This window comes from Acomys minous (assembly GCF_964271855.1).
Source record: "Acomys minous genome assembly, chromosome: 19".
In the NCBI taxonomy this organism is placed as follows: Eukaryota; Metazoa; Chordata; class Mammalia; order Rodentia; family Muridae; genus Acomys; species Acomys minous.
In genome coordinates this window covers 28,500,720-28,523,164 of record NC_140499.1, presented here as the reverse complement: position 1 = coordinate 28,523,164, position 22,445 = coordinate 28,500,720, and the positions used below count along the sequence as shown (strand labels likewise).

The 22,445-nt window shown below is 47.6% G+C and overlaps 1 protein-coding gene across 1 annotated transcript in view; it reads left to right on the top strand.

The window, feature by feature from the left end:
* Positions 1-22,445, top strand: part of SETD7 (SET domain containing 7, histone lysine methyltransferase) — a 46,459-nt gene that overhangs the window by 17,643 nt on the left and 6,371 nt on the right. Inside the window, exons 3-7 of the mRNA XM_084769026.1 lie at positions 2,434-2,635; positions 8,405-8,594; positions 12,616-12,697; positions 15,604-15,721; positions 18,431-18,588. Coding sequence (XP_084625152.1) covers positions 2,434-2,635; positions 8,405-8,594; positions 12,616-12,697; positions 15,604-15,721; positions 18,431-18,588 — 750 coding nt within the window. The remainder of the gene's footprint in view (positions 1-2,433; positions 2,636-8,404; positions 8,595-12,615; positions 12,698-15,603; positions 15,722-18,430; positions 18,589-22,445) is intronic.

Below are 22,445 nucleotides of genomic sequence, written 5' to 3'. Positions count from 1 at the left end.
TGAGGGCGGAAGAGATGGCTCTGCAGATAAAGACTGCTCTTCCAGAGGACCCTGCTTCAACTCCCAGCTCACAACTGTCTGTAACTCCAAGATCTGACACCCTCACACAGACATACATGCAGACAAAACAGCAGTAAATAAATTGTTACTATTTTAAAAATATCTATTTCTCCTCCCATTCACTTGGGTCATTCATAAATTATTGCAGAAAGAGAAGCATCTTTCTGGCATCCCTAAAAATGTAGTTTTCGGGGCTTCGGGATCTCACTGAGCTAGAGACCTTTTTTGTCCTAGGTAAGAACAAGCACCCTGTGTCAGAAGTCAGCTGAGCACAGAGGAAAACAACTCTTTCTCATGGGAGGGAGTGAGTACAGGCACGTGGGCAAAGAGGCAACTCCAAGTCAGGAAAACACTTGGGATGGAGATCAAAACAAAATGACTCAGTGGAGTTGCGTGTAGAGGCACTGCCTTTAGTCCCAGTACTTGGGAAGCAAAGGCAGGCAGATCTCTGAGTTCAAAGCCAGCCTGGTCTATGTAACGAGTCCCGCCACAACCAGGACTACACGGAGAGACTCTGTGTGGAAAAACCAAAACCAAACAAGCATGATTCAGTGAGTAAAAGCCTTTGCCTGAACACCTGAGCTTGGCTCCCAAGACCCACAGTGCAAGGAGCAACTGTTCTCTCACCTCCACGTGCGAGACCTGACATGCGGAAACTCAACACTCACAAAAATACTAACTCGTCTGAAAGACCTACGCCTTTAATCTGAGTGGTATTGGCATGCGTGTCTGTTGGGATAATACTCAAATATACACAGGAACATTTTTTTTTTAATGGTTTTTCAAGACAAGGTCTCTCTGTGTAGCCTTGGCTGTCCTGGACTCAACTTGCTTTATAGACCAGGCTGGCCTCGAACTCACAGCAATCCGCCTGCCTCTGCCTCCCAAGTGCTAGTATTAAAGGCGTGCACCACCACACCCAGCTTCACAGGAACAATTTTGAATGGTGCTAAGAATCAAAAGTCAAACATGTTGCCAGGACTAGCAAATAAAAACTTAGAACACTTGGTTAAATTAAAAAGTTCTGACAATAACAACAAAACATTGACAGGGCTGGGGGGGAGGGGTTCGAGACAGGGTCTCTCTGTGTAGCCCTGGCTGCCCTGGACTCACTATGTAGACCAGGCTGGCCTTAAACTCACAGAGATCCACCCGCCTCTGCCTCAGAGTGCTGGGGCTAAAAGGTGTGTGCTACCATATCCGGCAACAAAACGTATTTTTATATTTGTCTCTTCCTCTTGGTATTTGGGATATAGACCTGCTGAAGTTTATAACCTATCTACAACTCAGACTTCTCTGGGTGTTTTTTACCTTACCTGACAAATCTCTCCCAGAAATGAGGAGGCAGTCCCTCCCTCCCTGGACTGCATGCCACATCGCCCTACCAGCAGACTAGCAATCCTCCTCCAAGGCAGCTCTCTTTTTTTTTAATTTTGTGAGTCTAATGACAGTTGAAGCTCGTTAATTCAGCTTCACTGACTTTAGAGTTTTGATTGTTTATGCAGAAGCGATGTTAAAGTATACTTTATTCCTTTCGTGAATTTAATAAGCCTATTTGTCATCGATAATACAAACAAACGGGAAAGAGAAGTATTTATCCCCTCGGGAGACCACAAGTAGTGTAATTACAATGAAATCAGGGGCTGTCACTGCGCAGGCTGTGCATTTCATTTAATAATTACAGATTGTTCTCAATCATAAGACCAGTCGGGAACGGCTTGCTCAGCCCCTATGCCTCGCTTTGTTCCGCGTGCCCCAGAACATGTGTACTTTCCTTACCTAGCCCAGTACATCTTGTGTGCCTGTCCCACTCAGCCCAGTACACAGTGTATGCTTGTCCCAATATAAGGTATGTTTGTCCTGCCCACCCAGTATGTGCTGTGAGCTTCTCTTTCCTGGTCCCTAGAGCGCCATGTGCTGCCATGAAATACTGTTGGGTGGTACTTAGTCTGTGCACCGTGCTGGTTAGAGCTCCATACAGTGCTCACTACAGGAAAGCATACCTTAAAACGTGCTAGGCAAATACCCAACCAACAAACTGACACTACCAACCATTTATCCATCTTTCAGCATTTTTCCTAGTCATTAGCCTGTGGGAATTCCAGCTGTTGCCCCGACCACATGTAAGGGTTGAAACAGCTGGGCATGTGGGTCCTTGGGCCCGATCCTTTATTTTAAAAATGGCTCAGTAGGTAAAGGTGATTGCTACCAAGGCTGACAGCCCGAGTTTGATCCCTGGGACCCACAGAGCGGAAAGAGAGAACAACCACCACATGATATGCACATGTATGACGCATGTACACTGGGGTGGGGGCGGGGGACTATAGCGCTGTGTCACCGGACTGTCCTTTCTGTTCCCCCCTTGCCTCGCAGCACCCTGGAAGGATACTACGTGGATGACGCCCTGCAGGGCCAGGGTGTTTACACCTATGAGGATGGAGGTGTCCTCCAGGGCACCTACGTGGATGGCGAGCTGAATGGACCGGCCCAGGAGTATGACACCGACGGGAGGCTCATCTTCAAGGGGCAGTACAAAGACAACATTCGACACGGAGTGTGTTGGATCCATTACCCAGTAAGCTGGCACCCGTTCCACTCTGCAGGGAAAGGAGCGTGCTCTAAGGCAGTGTTTGACTCTTCGTGATAAACAGTAAAATGTATTCTCCGGGAAGCCATGATCAGCTGCTAAAGATGAGCGCTTCAGGGTCGGCTACCTGACTTAGGTGACGAGGGCTTTAGATTCACAATTAGTTGTTCTTCTGAGCCATGCTGAGTGTCGATGCATCACTGGGATAAGCTAGTTTTATTGTACCATCAGTAAAGTAAAAAAAAAAAAAAAAACGCCTGTTTTAGTTCCTTTGGCATATAGAAAGAAGGGGTGAGCTATTTCATTGTTGAAATACATATGGGGGGGGTGGCTGAGTGTGGTGACTCATGCCTTTAATCCCAGCACATAGTGAGTTCCAGGACAGCCAGGGCTGTGTAGAGAGACCCTGTCTCAGAAAGAGAGACAGACAGACACACAGACATATAGGAGGAGAGACAGGATCTTTCCTATCATCTAAACAAGCTGGCTTCAGATGCACTATGTAGATGAGGCTATCCCCAAACTCATAGAGATCCACCTGCCACTGCCTCCCCAATGCTGGTGTTAAGGTGTCTGCCACCATACCCAGCCGTTGCTTAATTTTATCTAGTCTCTTTTTTTGAGACAGGGTTTCTCTGTGTAGCTTTGTTATCTAGTCTCTTATAGGTGAGGTTGAATCCAGCAATTTCTGGTCTTTCTGGAGTTTCCTCAGCACTGCTGCTTGATTTTTACCATACCCTCAGTGTTTGTGAAGGAGCCTCAGAGACTGTATTGCTTTACGTTAAGGTAATTTAACTAACTTGCAATGGTTTTGAGCAAACAGATATAGCAAAGCCCATGATTAGGAATTAATAAATTTTCTTTGCATTTCAAATACCCCATGTGTTGTTGATGACCTTAAAAGAATGTTTTGAAAAATAAACCTCAAGATATACTTTGTTTATTTTATCATGTCTCGAGCTTAACTGAAAATACCTTTCCACTTAATGAATTGTTAATAAAAACAGGTGAGGCACAGTGGTGCTTGCCTGGAATCCCAGCATCAGGAGGTCAAGGTCAGCGTCAACAACATACAGAGTTTGAGGTCATCCTGGACTACATAGTAAAACTTTGCCTCAAAAAAAAAAAAAGCAAATTACTTCATGTATAACAAAAAAGTAATCTCCACTAAGTGTACTTACACGTCATTACATGGATTTCTGTGTTTGTGTGTGAGTGTCCATGATGTATATGAGGATGCGTGTGTCTGGCGCAGATATGAGATCTGAGGACATCTTTGTCCTTTTTTTCCCTATATGCAGGGCCTTGAACTCAGGTCTCCAGGCTTACACAGTAAGCTCCTTTACTGAGCCCCCTCCCTGAGCCATCTCAGCCGCTCACATTATTCTTTATAAATCGTTTAAGGGGCTGAGAAGATGGCTCAGCAGGTAAAAGCACTTGCTGCAAGTAGGAGGACCAGAGTTCAAATCCTCAGCGACCACCTAAAAAGCCTGGCTTGGTCACTTCTGCACACACAACACTTTTCCTGGGCAGGGGTGGCAGGAACGCTGGGCTTGCTGGCATACCTCCGAGTCCAGGGAATAAAGCAGAGAGCAGCAGAGCAGGGCATCCAGTGCCATCCTGCACACAATTGGTTTTTATTTATTTTTGAGACAGGGTTTTCCTACATAGCCCTGGCTATCCTGGAGCTTGCTGTGTAGACCAGCCTGGCCTTGAACTCACAGAGATCCACTTGCCTCCGCCTCCCCAGCTCCAGGGTTAAAGGCGCTCACCACCATGCCCACCCACACAATTGGGTTTTTTAAAAATCAGTTAAACCTGGCACAATTTATGTACCTGTGGGCCCAGCTACAAGGGCAGCCTAAGACAATAAGAAGAGCTCAAGCCTGGCAGTGTGAGGCTGGGGTGATGGTCCAGCAGTTAAGTTCTCCCACTATTGTAGAATGAAAATTGGGCTTAGGATCATGGCATCTACATTGGAGGCTCCAAGGACCCCAACACCCTTTCCTCCCCCACCCCACTCTCTCCCCCCACCCTCATGCCCCCCCTCCCCAATTTTAAAAAGAACTGTGCTCTAAGGAAAGAACGTGGTTATTTCTAAGCCTGGCCCAAGCATTCAAACATCTTGGTCAGCTCCGACCCATCAGGCATCCGGGTGACTCCCTGGGTAGAGGCAGACAGGTAGATGGACCAAGGTACCTACAGTTCCAGCAGGCTTGAGAGTAGACCCTCCGGAGCGGCCAGGCTGAGCTCCGTGCCGCCTGGTGCTGGGGAGCTACTGACATTTGAGAGACTTGTCAGGGAAAATGCGTGGTGCGCGGAGCTCACCGTGTAGGCAGAGAGAGATGGAGCAGGGATTCTCAGAGACTCCCGGCCTTGTCATTTCACTTGTGACTAGGATCCACAAGTCCTGTGGTGAGATGGAAGGAACCCCAGGACCATTTCCCTTCAGGACCATTTCCCTTCAGGACCATTTCCCTTCATTCATCATACGCATGCCCAACTCCTCCTCCCAATCCCCCCAAACACCCCAACATAGCAACTGCCATCTTCATTCCTGTCCTTCCTTCCCCCCTTCCCTCCCCCTCCCCCTCCCTCTCCCCTCCCTCTTTCTCTTGTTTATAATCCTGAGTCCAATTAGTACTGCCTCAGGTACACGGGGGAAGGCCAGCCACTGGAGCGTGGGCCACCTACCGACAGCTAGAGCAACATTTTACCCTGTAGTCTTACCAAATACCAAGAGAAGACTCTGCCTCGGGGAAATAATAACTAGCCTGCTCTGAGCGAGGTATCTGTTGACAGTGGAAGGGGCTGATTACACCCCTGGGCTGCCTGGAGTCTGAATCAATAAAGAGGCAGCATCTGTGTCAGGGGCTGCGCTGCTGGTTGTCACTGTAGCAGCTGTGGGCTGGAGACACAATTGTGAACACAAAGCCACAAGAGGCTTCTAGGTCCCTTCTGCTGCTAAAGCACTGGGGGCTTCTCTTGAGGGCCATGGGCTTCCCGGGATTGACAGGGCAGTGCCAAGGGCCCAGGGGAGGGTAAGTGATCAGTGAGACTGGACACCCCGTGCAGCCTTTGTCTTGTTAATCCCCACCCAACAGAGAAATGGGTTGTGCACAAGCTATTGACTTGCCTCCTTACCAGTTCCGCTAGGGGGAGCCAGAGAGCAGAAGAAACAAGGCATTTGCCTCTTGCCCAGCATTCTTTGACACAGTAGATGGCAGTAACTGTGCCATGGCAAGAACAAGGGTAGGAAAAACAACTGTTCTGCCTGTTGTACTTGTGAGGTCCCTCTAAGAACAGTTTCTTTTGAAAACCTCTCTCTAATTATGATATAAAAGTTTTGCAAGGCTGGGCAGTGGTGGAGCACGCCTTTAATACCAGCACTCAGGAGGCAGAAGCAGGTGGATCCCTGTGAGTTCAAGGCCAGCCTGGTCTACAAAGCGAGTCAAGGACAGCCAAGGCTAACACGGAGAGACCCTGTCTCAACCTCATCCCCCCAAAAAAAGTTTTGCTGTTGATGTTTTGGTTCTTGAGACAGTCTTGTCTTGTGTAGCCCAGGCTGACCTCAGGGTCCCTGTGTAGCTGAGAAGGACCTCTGCCTCCTAAGTGCTGGGGTTACAGGTATGTGCCACCACACTCAGGTTGTCTGGTGCTGAGACGTAAGCCCAAGGGCTGTATATTTTCCCGCAAAAGTCCTGAAACGTATTTTAGCTTACGTTCCCTCCCCACCGAAGAGTGGCCAGACCGTGGTGAACTGTGCAACATAATGTCACTTACTCCTGTCTCGGTGAGCAGCTCTGAGGGTCACATGATTGTCGCCCTATGTTGCTACTCTGTGTAGTTGTTCCTAGGTAACTGAGCCGAGGACATTTAGCGAGCTTATGAAGACCTTAGGTTTGTCAGCCGTGCAGCAAGGACTTTCAGGAGATGGGCCCGTCGCTTACATGCTAAATTGAGTTATCTGTAACACTGTGGTAGCCCAGTTCAATTAGAAAGTGTTTGAGGGATGTGGCTTAGTGAGAAAAGGTGTCTGCCACTAAGCCTGGCAGCGATGGGTCCCCTGGGATCCACATGGTGCGAAGAGAACTGACTTCTGCAAACTGTCCTCTGGCCTCCACACATGCACCGTGGCACATGCCCACCCATGCAAATACATGCACGTACACTAAGGGATATGCACACTAAGTCAAAAAATTAAACAAAACGAAACAGCCTCATTTGGCTCCGCTGGCAAAAAATTTAAAAAGCCATGTATTTGTCGTTTACCTATTGTGACCCTGGCACTTGCCAGGACATAGGATTACTAAGGAAGGAAGCAAAACTGGCCCGCCTCCTGGAGGAAAGCAGGGGAGCCACCAATGAGGAAGAGAAGACCTGGTGTAGAGAGGAGAGGCCTTTGGTTTATCGCTTAGAATATACAAATGACCCTATTTTTACTCACATAGTCCAAATTAATTCTTAAGTACATTTTAAGGCATAAAGATTTAGCTCAAAGGGATAGTGTTTAGTGTGTACATGAACACAAGGTCCTGGGCCTGGGGTTCACTCTCAGCACTGTAAAAAAGGGGGGGAAGTACGTTTCAACTGAATATTTTATGTTGTGTTGTAGTTTTGAGACAGGGTCTCTCTCTGTATAGTCTTGGCTGTCCTGAATAGATCAAATTGGCCTCAAGCTCACAGAACCACCTGCCTCTGCCTCCCTAGTGCTGAGATTAAAGATATGGGACCCTAATTCAGCCTCAAGATTTTCATAACAAACTTCTGAGAAGTGCGTTGGGCACTCCTGCAATCCAGCGCCTGAGAAGCAGGGAGTTTACAGCCAGCCTGCACTACGTAATGAATTCAAGATCAGTCTAAAAAACATAGTGAGAACTTTGCTTACAATTAAAAACAAAAAAGGAAGGAAGACAGACAGACTGCAGCAATGGGTCAGCAGTTAAGAGCACTGGCTGCTCTTCCAGAGGACCCAGGTTCAGTTCCCAGCAACCACATGGCAGCTCACACCTGTCTGTGACTTGCACTGCATGCACACAGAGCATAACATACATGCAGGTAAAACAGCCATACATGCCGGGCGTGGTGGCGCACGCCTTTAACCCCAGCACTCGGGAAGCAGAGGCAGGCGGATGGATCTCTGTGAGTTTGAGGCCAGCCTGGTCTACAAGGCTACACAGAGAAACCGGTCTCAAAAAACAAAAACAAAAAACCCAACAACAACAAAAAGCCATAAGAAATAAATAAGAAAAACATAAGAAGTGAGGTCATATATCTGACAGATAATAATGCTGTAGATACTTGTACCTCTTTTTGGTTTGTGGGAATACAAGACAGTTTGTAGCCTAGACTGACCTGAGACTCACAGTCCCCCTGCCTCAGTCTTTAGAATACTGAGATTACAGGTGCATGCTTATGTAGCTTAAATTTCCCATAAATGTTTGCAATTACGTTCTGAGTGTAATGCGTTTGTTTCTTAGTAACACACCACGCTAGAGTGCCGGTAGCTCATCCAGGATTATTGAGTGCCTCTATGCATAGACCATTCCAGAAGCATATTTGCATGTATGTGGCAGAGGAGTAGCCTGCAGAGGTGTGAAGAGCTCTCACTCTTGTCAAAAGCTCTGGATCCTTGAACTGTCCCTGTCGATGTTCTTCAGGGTAGCATGCAGAAGAGAAACTTCTAGAACCCACACACCCTACCCCTACAGATGAGACCTTTATGTAATCTCTCCGGGCTTTGGTTTCTCCTACTAGGATGGAGGCAGCCTCGTCGGAGAAGTCAACGAGGATGGCGAGATGACCGGAGAAAAGATAGCCTATGTCTACCCTGATCAGAGGACGGCGCTCTATGGGAAGTTCATTGATGGAGAGATGATTGAGGGGAAACTGGCCACCCTCATGGCCACCGAAGAAGGGAGGCCGCACTTTGAACTGACGTCCGGAAGTAAGTTGGACCTGGCTTCCGGTGGGTGTCAGGTTGAAGGTTTCTTCTTCCCTTCTCTGGAGTAGCCTACTTCAGTGGAGTATCTGTCAGGTTTTGCCAAAAATCAGACCCCTCCCCGCCCCCCCCCCCCCCGCCTGCCTCACTCCCTACTCTGTGACAGAAAACAGGTCTGCTGTGGCCAGAGGTTCAGCTGGTCTAGCCTGGGCTGGTCTAGGCTGAGCCAGGCTGCACTCCAACCTTCTGGTCAGTGTCTTGTGATAGGAAGCAGTCTGAGGGCACAGGGGCCATATTTGGGCAATGTTTTCTCACAGTGGCTCATAGATGTGTCAGAGCGTAAGGAGATGTTACCAGTAGTGCCGCCTGAAGCCTCGCCCTGGAACTTTCCCCCACTTTATGTTTCAAGTCACATGACAAGGCCCACCCTGAGAGAGAAAGTACAGTGTGTCTATCAGTGGGATGTGCTGAGAAGTCACTAGGGAAGGCGCCCACGGTGACTCTGAGAAGGTGCAGGCCTAAGAAGCGACAGTGGCGATTCAGCCAGCTTCAGATGGTTGTAGCTCTAAAACATTGAGCCTTGGTTTCTGTGCTGTCAAAGAATCAAATCAGGTAGGCTTCAAAGTCTATACAAAAGGAAGGGCCGATTAAGCCGGTGAGCCAGCTCTGCGGCTGTAGGAGCTTGCCTCAGAGGCTGACGACCTGAGTCCAGTCTCTGGGAGCCATTTGGTTGAGTGAAGAAAATCAGTTCCTGAAAGTTGTCCTCTGACCTCACACAGGTGTGAACACAGACACACACACACACACACACACACACACACACACACACACACACACTAAATATTTGCAAAATACACTTTTATAGTTAGCATTAGGAGAAGCAGTGGCAGCACTCTGCTTTCTCTCTGCTTTTCTGTTCATTTGTTGCTATCCCAGGGGCTGTGGAAACAGCTGTTGATAAAGTGCTCCTCACCTAAGCTTAAAGGCCAGAGCTGGGTCTGTAGGCCCTATGACCTAATGTACAAAAGCCACATGGCACTCAAGAGGTACAGACCGGCAGATCCCTGGAGCTTGCTGGCTAACTCCAGACTAATAAGTCCTGTCTCAAAAATCACAAGGTGAGGTGCTGGAGAGATGGCTTGGTGGTCAAGAGCACTGACTGCTCTTCCAAAGGACCCGGGTTCAATTCCCAGCACCCACACGGCAGCTCACAATGTCTATAAATCCAAGATCTGACACCCTCACACCAACGCACATAAATTTAAATTAAATTTTAAAAAAATTTTTTTTAAATCACAAGGTGAATGGGACCTGAGGGTCAGCCCTCAAGGTCGCACTCACACACAATGTCACTGGCATTCACAGCAACACACAGATACACATACTCACGGATAATTTAATTCATTTAATCCCAAAATGAAGATTTTTTTTTTTAATTTTTTTTTTTTTCATTTAAAAATCAATCCCTGCTATTCCACTCCACCTCTTCAGCAGGTAAATGGTGTCCCATGTAGAGATGACATGCCTGGTGGGCACAGAAGCCAGAAAAGGGTTCCTGGAACTGGAATGAGCTGTTGTGTGGGTGCTGGGAATTGAACTCAGGACCTCTGCAAGAACAGCCAGTGCTCTTAACCACTGAGCCATCTCTCCAGCCCATTACAGTAGTTTTAGGTTTTGTTTTGTATTGTTTTTTGAGACGGGGTTTCTCTGTGTACCCTACCCCTAGCCTGGGCTCTCCTGGGACTTCCTCTATAGACCAGCTGGCCTCAGACTCAGATATCACCCCTGCCTCTGCCTGCCGAGTGCTGGGATTAAAGGTGAGCATCACTCACTACACGTGGCTCCATCACAGTGTTTTAAATGGGATCCAGTGATGCAATTTTACTTTATTCTTTTGGTTTTTTGCAGTTCTACTGCTCAGACTTTGGGCCTTGCACGTGGCAGCTAAGTGTTCTCACATGCAGCTACAGTCTTTGTCTTAATACAACTTTAAAACTACCCAAGAGGCAGTGTTTTTGGTGGCAAGAATCCGAACTTTAAGACACTTAATTTAATTCTCAATTGTAGCATTTACCGTGTTGTGGTCTGGGTCATGTTATCTTCCGAAAGTGACTCTTCCTACCTCAGAGGATCAAGATTACAAATGGTTCTTCCCACTGCAAATGACTTAATTAAGGAAAAAAAAAAATCAGGGCATAGTGGCACATGCCTGCATTCCCAGCAATCAGGAGGCAGAGACAAGTGGATCTCTGTGAGTTCAGGGAGAGGGTAGTCTACAAATCGAGTCTAGGACATCTAAGACTGCACAGAGAAACTCTTTTACAAAAAAAAAGAAAAAAAAGGAAAAGGAAAGAAGAAAAGCTCCCTCATAGGTGTACCTAGCCACCCGGTTTTGGTTAATTGCAGAAGTGGTCAGGTTGACAAGCAAGAGCAGCCAGCACTGTATCCCTTGCATTCCTGTCTGCTTATCCTACCGGCAACTGCACCATTTCCCAGGCTCCTGAGTGAGCCCTCTGTTTAAGCCCAGTGAGGCTGCTGACCACAGATGCATTGTGGGGCCTGGGGAGAGCATGCCGCTCTTCCTCTCCACGCCCAGCTCAGTAGGGCCAAGGCACCCTGCCCTTTTCCACCGCTAACTTCCTTCCTGCACCTCTCTGCTGAATTTTCTCCTTTCGAAATACTTGGGCTGGAGAGATGGCTCAGCGATTAAGAGCACTGGCTGCTCTTCCAAAGGTCCTGAGTTCAATTCCCAGCAACCACATGGTGACTCACAACCATCTATAAGATCTGGTGCCCTCTTTTCGCCTACAGTTGTACATGCAGGCAAAACATTGTATATATAGTAAATAAATAAGTCTGAAAGAAAGAAAGACAGACAGACAGACTTAAGTGGTCTGACTCCTAGGTAGTCGCTGACTAATTTGGACCATTTTCTAGCTTAAGTTTGAAGCATTTAGATTTACACTGTATTTGGGGGGGGGGGTTGTTGTTTTATTTTGTTTGAGGCAGGGTTTCTCTGTGTAGCCTTGGCTGTCCTGGACTCGCTTTGTAGACCAGGTTGGCCTCAAACTCACAGCGATCCACCTGCCTCTGCCTCCCTATGCTGTATGTTTAAAATATAGGAAAGAAGTCGGGCGTAGTGGTGTACACCTTTAATCCCAGGGAGGCAGAGACAGGCTGTTCAAGGCCAGTCTGGTCTACAAAGAGAGTCCAGGACAGCCAGAACTACAAGAGAAACCCTCTCTCTAAAAAAATAAAAAATAAAAAGGAAAGCGGTCTGATAACCATCCTCACCCACATGTTCCAAATCTTGTTTCTTGTGTATGAACACTTGGAGAATCCTATGTACCTGTGCCCTGTGAGGAGTCACCAAGGTCAGCAGAAAGCCAGCAGTAATTCTGGGACAGTTGTATACTGTATCTTCAGGAATAGTTGCCATCCAGGTTCTGAGCCGCCACGACAGATGCCAAATGACCATTACGGCAGCACGGACAGGAGTGTTGTTCTCCCTAATTCTGTGAGGCTGCTCGGGTCTGATGTAGATTTTACAGAGTGTCTGGTATGAAGAAAACCTCAAAGAAATTTTAAAAACCATTATTCAGTTTGGCCTAACCAGAGAAATCTGAAAAATTCCGTGACAAAGTGTTTTTACTTAAAACGTGAAATACCCAAGCAGGTTTTAAGATCATTTGAATAAAGGAAAACCAACAAGTAGGGATCCTAACAGCTGAGTGATGGCTCTTCATTAAGGCGTAAGTAAACCAGGCCTGGTAAATGCAGGCCCGTAATTTCATCCACTCAAAAGCCTGAGGATTGCAAGTTCAAAGCCAGGCTGGACAACTTGGTGTAGGGTCCTGTCTCACTAAAGGAAAAAGAAAACGGAGGGCAAGATTTGAAGACATGATCAGAGTAAACCGACAGAGGCCGACTTAGCTGTTACAGCAGCATAACCTGAGTGACATGTGTGATTGGCAGGTGTGTTCTGCCGCACTCGGCACCTGAACTGATGTGTGGGTTTGCTTTTCAGGTTCCGTGTACCACTTTGACAAATCGACTTCCTCCTGCATCTCTAGCGACGCCCTCCTTCCAGACCCTTATGAGTCTGAGAGGTAACTGTTCCCCTTGTGGCTTTTGTTGATTGCACTGTGTGTGTGTCCTGGCAGGGAGTACCCCTAAGCTTCTGTGACTCTCTGCTCAGGCTGGGCTCCTGCCCAACCCAAGACCCTCAGTAATGAGCACTTTTCCTTGGCACATCTTCCAAGTAAGAATCTGGGTACCCGGAGGAAGACCAGTCTTATTCCTACCGAGAGCCTGTCTGTAGACGGTTCCTACATTATCATCCTAGTACGAACTCTCTAAGTAAAGTGTTGGGTCAGGCAGTCAGTCAGTCCCTTTCGAGTGTCCCCTTTCTCAGGATTCTAGGGGGGCAGGCGGTTCATGCCCTCTCAAGCCTGTCCTACACCCTTCCACCATCCTTGGACCATAAAGCAACATCTTTATGCATAAGAGTAGAAACAAAGCAAGTAATAGCAAGCATAAAAGCTCCCCACTGTGTCAAGCCTGTCCATTTCATAGCTGAGCTCTGAGGATGGCTGCCCTCATGTGGACTCTCAGTGTCCAGAAGGTTCCTTATTCTGTGGCAGCTTCTCTACTTCTGAGTAAACACAGCCCCCGAGGGCACCGTTGACTGCTTGTTTACTTTCTCCTCCCGTCAAAGAAACAAGCCTCCTCCTGGTATAAATGACAGAGCCGATCCCACAGTGCCACAGGCAGGGGGGAGAATGTCCTCATTTTGGACAAGAGGTTCTGGCCCAGGGCCAGCGGAAGCAGACTGATTTCTGTGTTCTGCACCCCCCCCCCCCCGCGCCCCTCGAAATACCACAGGGTCACCTGTATCTACTGGATCTACGTTGCTACTGCACAATTCTGTACAGTGATGCTCTCGGCCCGCTTAGCTGTTGACAGGGCGAGCGTTTTGTGCCGTGCCCATGGTTCTGAGGGTTGGCGTAGGTTCAGCCATTCTTCCCTCAGGCTTTACCAGGCTCAGCCGGACTAGGCTGGACTCCAGCGTTCAAGTTGGGTTCAGGTCTGTTTCACATCGGCTGAAGGAAAAACAGCCCCCAGGGCATATTCTCCTCCTGGAGACAATGGAACCTGGAAGAGACTGGCAAAAAACTCACCGTGTCTCTTAACACCTGAGACCCTGGCAGCAGGGCAGGGATGTGCGCCCCCACCTGCTCCCAAGAAAGTGTCAGGAGGTCTCCTGGCAAAGGGGCGAGATGGATCATTCTGTCACAGGAAAGGAACAGAATTGGAAGCAATGATTCAGATTTCCAGTCCATAAAATAAGCCAAAATTACAGCTGCCTGGCTTCTAACAGGGCCATCCATCACAGCACATGAAGAAGTGGAAGATTTTCTAGCAGAGCCATAAGTCCCCGCTCTCTCCATTCCACAACCAGGAGTGCTTTCTTTGTAAAGCAGGGCTTAGGAACCTTTTTTACGCTGAGTGACAGTGTGCAGCCTTGCAGGCTTTGTGTTGTCTATTGCACAGACTCAGCTCTGCCTGCGAGCCCTGCAGCAGTCAGGCACAGTCTTAAACAAACTGGGGGAAGGCGGCTGTGTCGCAATAAAACTTTATCAACAGAAGTGAGTGTTAGCATATTTCCCCAGTCTACCTAGCAACCTATGATGTCATTACTTACATAATGCCACTAAGTGTGCCCTACCCAGGAGTATATAAAAGGACAAACCCACCTCAGCTTTCTTCTCTCTTGCTCTCTTACCTCTTCCCCCACCCCCACCCCTGCCCCTTAGGGTTACTCCTACCACTATATAATAAACTTCTCCATTTCATCGTTGTTGTGGTGCATCTTGGCATTTAACTAAAAAAAATAGTCTTTCTCTTTTAGCTGGCTTTGAAAAGTTTGGGCACAGTGTTAGTAACTTTTGGGAATGTTTTATTGTCTGGTAAGACTGAAAATCATTATTAGCTATAAACATTGACTTCTCTTTCAAAAAGGTATATCTAGTACTGAGTGGTTTTAAGAATCTGTAATAATTATTCCTTGTTAAAGAAAAAACATTTTAAATGTATGTGTATGAGTGTTTGCCTGTATGTGTGTCTGTCGCCATGTGTGTGAGGTGTCCACAGAGGCAGGAAGAGGGCATCAGATCCCTGGAACTGTGGTTACAAATAGTTGTGAGATGCATTTGGGTGCTGGGAACCGAACACAGGTCCTCTGAAAGAGCAGCCATCTCCCAAGCCCTAGAGAAGACAGAGTTTGAGACTTGAGGATAAAGCTCAGTTAACAGAATGCATACCTAGCATTTACAAAGCCCTAGCTTGGATCTCTAGCACCACATAAAACTGGGCACTTGAGAGGTGGAAGCCAGAGGATTATAAGTTCCTTGTTATCTGGGCTGGAGAAATGGCTCAGTGGTTAAGAGCACTGACTGTTCTTCCAGAGGTCCTGAGTTCAATTTCCAGTAACCATGCAGTGACTCAGGGCCATCTGTAATGGGACTCAGTGCTCTCTTCTGCAGGCTCTATATGCAGATAGAGTACTTGTATAAGTAAATACATCTTTTTTTTTTAAAGGTTCTTGTTATCAGGTGGTTGTCACCAGGTCCCACGCCTCACACCTTGAATCGTAGAGCTCAGGAGGCAGAGGCAGGAGGATCTCTGTGAGTTTGAGATCAGCCTGATCTACATATAGAGTTCCAGGACAGTCAGGGCTACACAGAAAGAACCTATCTCAAAGTAAGATAATGAGGGAGAAAAAGTAGTAGCTCCTGTGGTCATTGGCTCCAGAGCAAGTCTGAGGCCAGCCTGAGCCTCATAGCTGGGGTGGGGTTCCGATACCGTGGGCTAACACATGCTTTAATTTCTTGGCCTCCCTTCCTTCATTGTTGAATAGTCGGAATAATTCATAAGGAATTTTGGTGATTGACACATCACACGGGAAAACTTGAGATTTGATTATTTTTTTACTATTGTTATTATGTATATTTAGGGTTTATGTTGCTGACTCTCTCATCTCCAGCGCTGGAGAAGGACTATTTTCCAAGGTAGCAGTGGGACCCAATACTGTTATGTCTTTTTATAATGGAGTCCGAATTACACACCAAGAGGTAAGTGGAAAAGAGGCAAACATCAACCTAATTGGTTAAAGGGCTTTGTCATAAACAAGCCACTTGCATGGTCCACACCATTTCAAAGAAAGTAGGATGATGGCACAGTCACGTGTTTCCTCCAGACCACACCCAACACCTGAAATCCAAGATCCAGTCAGATTCTTAATAATTAATGGCCTCTAGTGTGGTAGGTTTTTGGAAAAGCCCCTATTCCTACTCATGCAGTCATACAATGCTCTCTCTGTCTTACCAGGAAGATTTTGGTGCAAACAAACAAACAACCCCCCCAAACTTCAAAGCTAAAAGTTTAATAAGGCTGGGTGTGGTGGTGCACACCTGGGAATCCAGAGCGTGGGGATCGTGTGTCTCCAGCCACACTGACCATTGCACAGCAGTGTCCTCAGCACCCGAAAATGAGTTCTTTTCGATCTGTCCATCAGCTGCTCTCAGAACCATGATGGTGGGTCAGGCAAGGTGTGCTCCCATAACCCCAGCACTTGTGAGGCAGAGACAGGAGAATCATGAGTCCTGGGCAAACCTGGGCTAATTAGAGGAAGGTCCTGCCTGAGAGAAGAGGGGAGGGGGCCAGAGGGAGGAGGGTCTGGAGAGATACTGCAGACATTAAAATGTCTGCCTTGTAGGTAGGAAATTCACTCAGTCCCCCTAGGACCTCATTTTTAAAAAGCTGGGCATAGTAGCATATGCTTATAACCACAGTGCTAGGGAGGTATGGACAGTTGGAGAAACCCAGAAAGGGAGGGAGGGAGGGAGGGAGGGAGGGAGGGAAACTAAGAATCCTTGGGGAAGGACACCAAGTTCTCTGGCCTCTCCACACATTTGTGACACCACTACCTCTCCCTTTAAGACACATTCTCTGGCTTGCTTTGGAACTTCATAGGTGGCTCTGGCTAAGTTTCTTCAGCTCATAGGGTATCTATCGCCTGCCCAGGGGCGAGTCTGAAGCCTCCAGCACAATCCTTTAGCCCCAACGGGTTCACTCTTCTGATGCATGTCCCGGGCTTAGTCACACAGTTCATGTCTCACATTTCGGTCTCCACTTTGTCACTTATTCCTATGGACAACAAGGCAGTATTTCACAAAAATGGCCCAATTAGTCACACATTTGAAGCAACTGGGCAGGCAAAAGACAACAAGCAGATGGCATCGACACAGGTGGCCACCCTTTGCCAGCCCTCCAGAAGGTCCAGGACATTCATGGAAATGGTGGTTTGGGGGATATTGCAGGTAAAGCACCCTTATCTGCAATGCTTGGGATCAGAAATGTTAAGAATTTGGAGTTTTTAAAAAAAATATTTGCATATATATCATCTTAGGAATGGGAACCCAGTCAAAATAGGAAATTTGGTATTTCCTGTGAACACAGGCGAGAGGCAGTTATTCTATATTTTTATTGTGTCTACATTTGCCTGTCACCTGTCCCTATGAGGTCAGGTGTGGCTTCTTCCAATTGTATCATACCAGCCTCAAAAAGTTTTGAATTCAGAAGCATCCTGATTTTTTTTTTAATATTAAACCTATGTCACTTCATTTGAACACTTTACAGATGAGGAAACCAAAACCTAGAGAGATTAAACAGCTTGCCCAGGCTCACAAATACAGTGGTGACCTCCGCAGTTCAAGGAAGGCTTTGGAAGCAGAAGCAGGCGAGCGTCTGATGCTGTGATGATTGCAGCAATGAATGAGACGTTGCTTGCACTCTGGGCAGTTTAGGTTCTGGGACTGAATGTCCTATCTAAACATAATGTGTAGGAGAAAGAGTCAGTTTGCCTAGGAGGGGCGTCTAACCTGTGCTCCACAGGCTAGCTGGGGCAAAGGGTAACTGCAGACTTAACCTATCACAAAGTTGGATGTTTACTTACAACTTAAGAAATATTGTTTTGAGGCTGGGCGTGGTGGCGCACACCTTTAATCCCAGCACTCGGGAGGCAGAAGCAGGTGGATCTGTGAGTTTGAGGCCAGCCTGGTCCACAAAGTGAGTCCAGGACAGATGAGTTCCAGGACAGCCAGGGCTACATAGAGAAAACCTGTCTCAAAACAACAAACAAACAAACAAACAAAAAACCCCACACATTTATTTATTTGGAGGAATCATATGCCATCATAAAGAGTGGAGGTCAGAGAACCAGGCGTGGTGGTGCACACTTTTAACACCAGCCTTCGGGAGGTAGGGGCAGGCAGAGCTCTGTGAATTCGAGGCCAGCCTGGCCCGCAAAGCGAGTCTAGTACAGCCAAGACTACACAGAGGAACCCTATCTCGACAAACCAAAAACCAAAAAAATAAGAGTTGGAGGTCAGAGGGCACCTTCCTGGAGTAGCTTCTCTCCTCCGACCATGTGGGCTCTGTGGCCTGAGCGCCGCTGGAGGCGTGGCAGGAAGCAGCTATACCCACTGAGCCAGTTCACCAGCCTCCTTGTCATTTATTTTTAGTTCAAGTTTGTCTGATATCTTTGTGTGTCTCTGTAAAGAGCTGAAATCCTTTTCTTCCATATAAAAAGAGGAAAATCCGATAAGTGCTAAGTTGAGCTGTCTGGTTACAGCATCCTTGAGTGGGAAGATGTCTTGGCTGGCTTGCGTGTCTGCGGCACTCAAGCTACGGGGCGTTGAGATAACTGGGTTGGTGCCTCTGATGTGCTCTGGGCTTTTGTGAGAACGACCCTCTCTAGCATTATTTTCTGTGCTCTCCAGGTTGACAGCAGGGATTGGGCCCTAAATGGGAACACTCTGTCCCTTGATGAGGAGACGGTCATTGATGTGCCTGAGCCCTATAACCATGTATCCAAGTACTGTGCCTCCTTGGGACACAAGGCAAATCACTCCTTCGCTCCAAACTGCATCTATGACATGTAAGTAGGACAAGGCAGCTGGTTGGACCTGTGCCTAGGGGCCCGAGGGCGGGCAAGGTCCCTAAGCTTCCGATGGTGGCTGCTCCCACTGGGGGCCCTTTGCTGTGAGCCTCAGCCTTGTGGTTTAAGACTCAAGATCTAAGCAGCCTGCCTTTCAGCCCTGAGATGAAAGCGTGCTTTGAAAAGTAGAAATATCATAGAAATAAGGTAGCTGTCTTCTTGTTGTCCTTATTTGTCCTTAGGTTTTTCTCATTGAAAGATCACACTGCAGGGCTGGGGAGGGAAAGAGGCATTAAGTCATACAGGTGCTTGCTGCACAGGCATGAAGACGTGTTCAATTCTCACCCAGTACCTATGTAAAAAGCTGAGCGATAGCCAGGCGCACTGGCACACGCCTGTAATCCCAGCACTCAGGAGGTGGAGGCACGTGGGTCTCTGTGGGTTTGAGGCCAGTCTGGTCTACAAAGTGAGGTCCAGGCCAGCCAAGGCTACACAGAGAAACCCTGTCTCAAACAACAACAACAACAACAACAACAAAGCCAAGTGTGGGGGAGGGCACCTGCACACGTGTGTGCGCAGGGAAAATGTGATGGCAGAGTAGCTCAGCTGTAGAGTGCATCCTTCTTGGTTGCAGCCCCTCGGCTGTGCAAGATCAGACTTCGGATATCTCATCTGTCAAACCTTGCCAGGATTTGGGGCGTGGTGGGAAATGTCCCAAGACTCGTCTTTGAGGTGCCTTGGAAATGGCCCTGGCAGTGACTAGCTCTCCTTGGCAGCCAAGAACAAGTGCTGCTTCTTAAGGGCTGGCTGAATGACAGAGGACATGTGTCATGTGAAACGAAACCGACACTGTCGTTGGCTGCGGGCCTTTCGCGGCTAGCGTGAATTTGGCTGAAGCTTTTTCCCAGCTGTGCTGGCCTTACAAAACAGCCCCTTAACATGTCCTAAATACCAGTCAGACCCCATTTGAATCAGGCCCGCTCTGCTCTGTGACTTCGAGGCAAGCGTGGCTTTTTTCTCTCTCCCCAAGGCAACAGAGAGCTGGAAACAAGGGAGGTTTCTGTTTGTGCAAAATCACTCTCAGCTCAGCAGCTTTTGTTGTTGAGTTTTTCTGTGTGGTTTTTTTTTTTGTTGGTATTTTGTTGGTAGTGTTTGTCATTCGAACCCAGTGTGCCCAAAACTTGATTATGCGGAGAGAAGACTCCTTGAATAATAACCAAATGTAAGCCTCGGATCACAATTCCTGGGCGTTTGTGTCTTTCTCAAGCATCAGTATAAGTGAAACTAGCACATCACTGTGCCGCTTTCAATGAAGCGTGGCCCAGAACGCCCAGTGGAGATGCACACAAGCCCTTCCCTCCCTGTAAATACAGGGAACGTGTGAGCTAAGACCCAGAAGTCCGTGTTCCTTGCCACTTGTGCAGCCATGACCTCTGAGCATTCGTTCCAGGCCCCGCTTTTTCCCCCCCTCCTTCCTCCTTCTTGTGTTAGAGCTTGAACCCAGGACCACCCCCCCCCCCCACACACACACACACACTGCCCCTTTAGCCCAGCCCTGCTCTGGATGCTTTGCCCGTTTTCTCTCATTCAGTCCTCCCAGGAACTCCGTGCGGTCTCACAGCTAGGGGCAGTGTGCACCCAGCGCCCTGGCCAAGCCCTCACACCCGAGGACATGCTATTTCCTTTCCTTCTGTCTACTCAAACTAGTGGCATGCTGGGAATGCATAGTGGTACCCGCCCACAACCCTAGCACCTGGAAGCCCGACGCAGGAGGAGGCTGGGTTCTTTGATGCCAGCTTGGGCTATATAGTGAAACCGTGTGGCAAACAAACAAACATCAACAACAACAAATCACATCAAAATAAAAGACCAATGACAGCGTGAGGATAAAGCTACAAGAACATCAGAGAAGACACCTCAATGTCATGGCCCCTTTCCATCCCCCTAGTGGATCTTCTAGAAAGTTAGTCAAAGCCCCATTTCAGGAGCATTGCTTAATGTCCATACTGAAATCATATGACGCAAATTATAAGGACACGTGTCAACATAAAGACAAAATTGTCTGGCACGGCAGCTCAAGTCTTTAATCCTAGCACTCGAGAGGCGGGTGTTTTCTCTGAGTTCAAAGCTAGCTTGGTCTACCTAGTGAGTTCCAGACAAGCCAGAGCTACACAGTAATACGCTTCTGTCTTAGTTAGGGTTCCTATTGCTGTGAACAGACGCCATGACCATGGCAACTCATATAAAGGGAAGCATCTAATTGGGGCTGGCCTCCAGTTTAGAGGGGTTAATCCATTGTCATCACCCAGGCAGACATGGTTACTGGAGAGAGAGCTGAGAATTCTGTACCCAGATCAGCAGGCAGCAGGACAAGTGACACTGGGCCTGGCTTGGGCTTCTGAAACACCAGAGCCCACCTCCAGTGACACAGTTCCTCCAACAAGGCCACATCTCCCAATAATGCCACTCCCTATGAGCCTGTGGAGCTGTTTTCAATCAAACCTCCATACCTGACTATAAATATATATATATATATGCATGCATGCATATGTGCATACATACATACAAACAAAATTGTGATCTTATGGTACTTTCTGAATTCCGGGCGTATACTAGGTGTACAGGTGTGTGTGTGTGTGTGTATACCAGGTATATCCTGCACCAAAAGCCACAGTTTTAACAAAGAATTCCTGAATCAATAGTCCAGATATCTTCTTTGAGAATGAGCATAATTGAATGCTGTGTGCTTGCATGTTCATGTGTATGTGCATATATGTATACATGAATATCCTCACATGGCTTATAAGTGCTCATTCACAGATCCACATCCATGCATGTTTGTGTTCCTATACACATTCTCACGCATGTGCATGTTTACGTGCATAGTAACTGATGCAGAGTCTCACTTTGTGCCTGGCATTGTGTGAGGGACGTGCTACACGTGTCTGTTTTCTCAGCACAGAGACCATCTAGGACATACAGTCATACATAGGAAACCAGCACTTACAACCAACCCAAATCTTGACCCTGGGTTACATGCCTCTCTCATGATGTGTGGTACCAAGCAGAATGGATAGAGGCCTCTTTGGTGTCACATAAAAGTTACCTTGAAGCACATACACACGCCTGGGAGCATAGCCCAGGGAGAGCCCTTGGTCCTTGGCTCTATTCCAGTGCTCTGAGAAAACCTCAGACCCAACGAGAGGAGCCAGCCAAACACTTAGCTCCATCAGGCCCCAGAGGCCAATCTGATTGAAGGCTGGCTCCTTCCAGTTTGATATGTCCTCTGTCCTTTGTTCATCACAGGGCTCCACATGAAGGATGGGCTAGCAAAACAGCTTGGCAGGTAAAGGCGTTTGTCACTAAACCTGAAGACCGTAGTTTGGTCCCAGGAACCTAAATAAGGGAAGGAAAGGACCAACTTTTTTCCAAGTTGACTTCTGACCACCCTAGTATGTGCTGTGGTGTGTACGTGCATTTACACACACACACACACACACACACACACACACACACACACATGAATACGATAAAATAAAAACACGAGGCCAGTGCTCTCTGTTGTGTTTTGTGAGATTTGGGTTTGTTTGGTAAGATTTATTTATTTTATGCATATAAGTGCTCTGTTTTTTTGCACACCAGAAGAGGGCATCAGATTCCATTACAGATGCTTGTGAGCCACCATGTGGTTGCTAGGAAATGAACTCAGGACCTCTGGAAAAGCAGCCAGTGTTCTTCTTAACTGCTCTCCAGCCGTTGGGTTTTTGTTTTTCACTTGTTTGTTTTTTTAAGACAGGATGTTGTCCATGCCAGGCTGGCCTCAAACTCACTGTGAAGCCAAGGATAACCTCTCATTT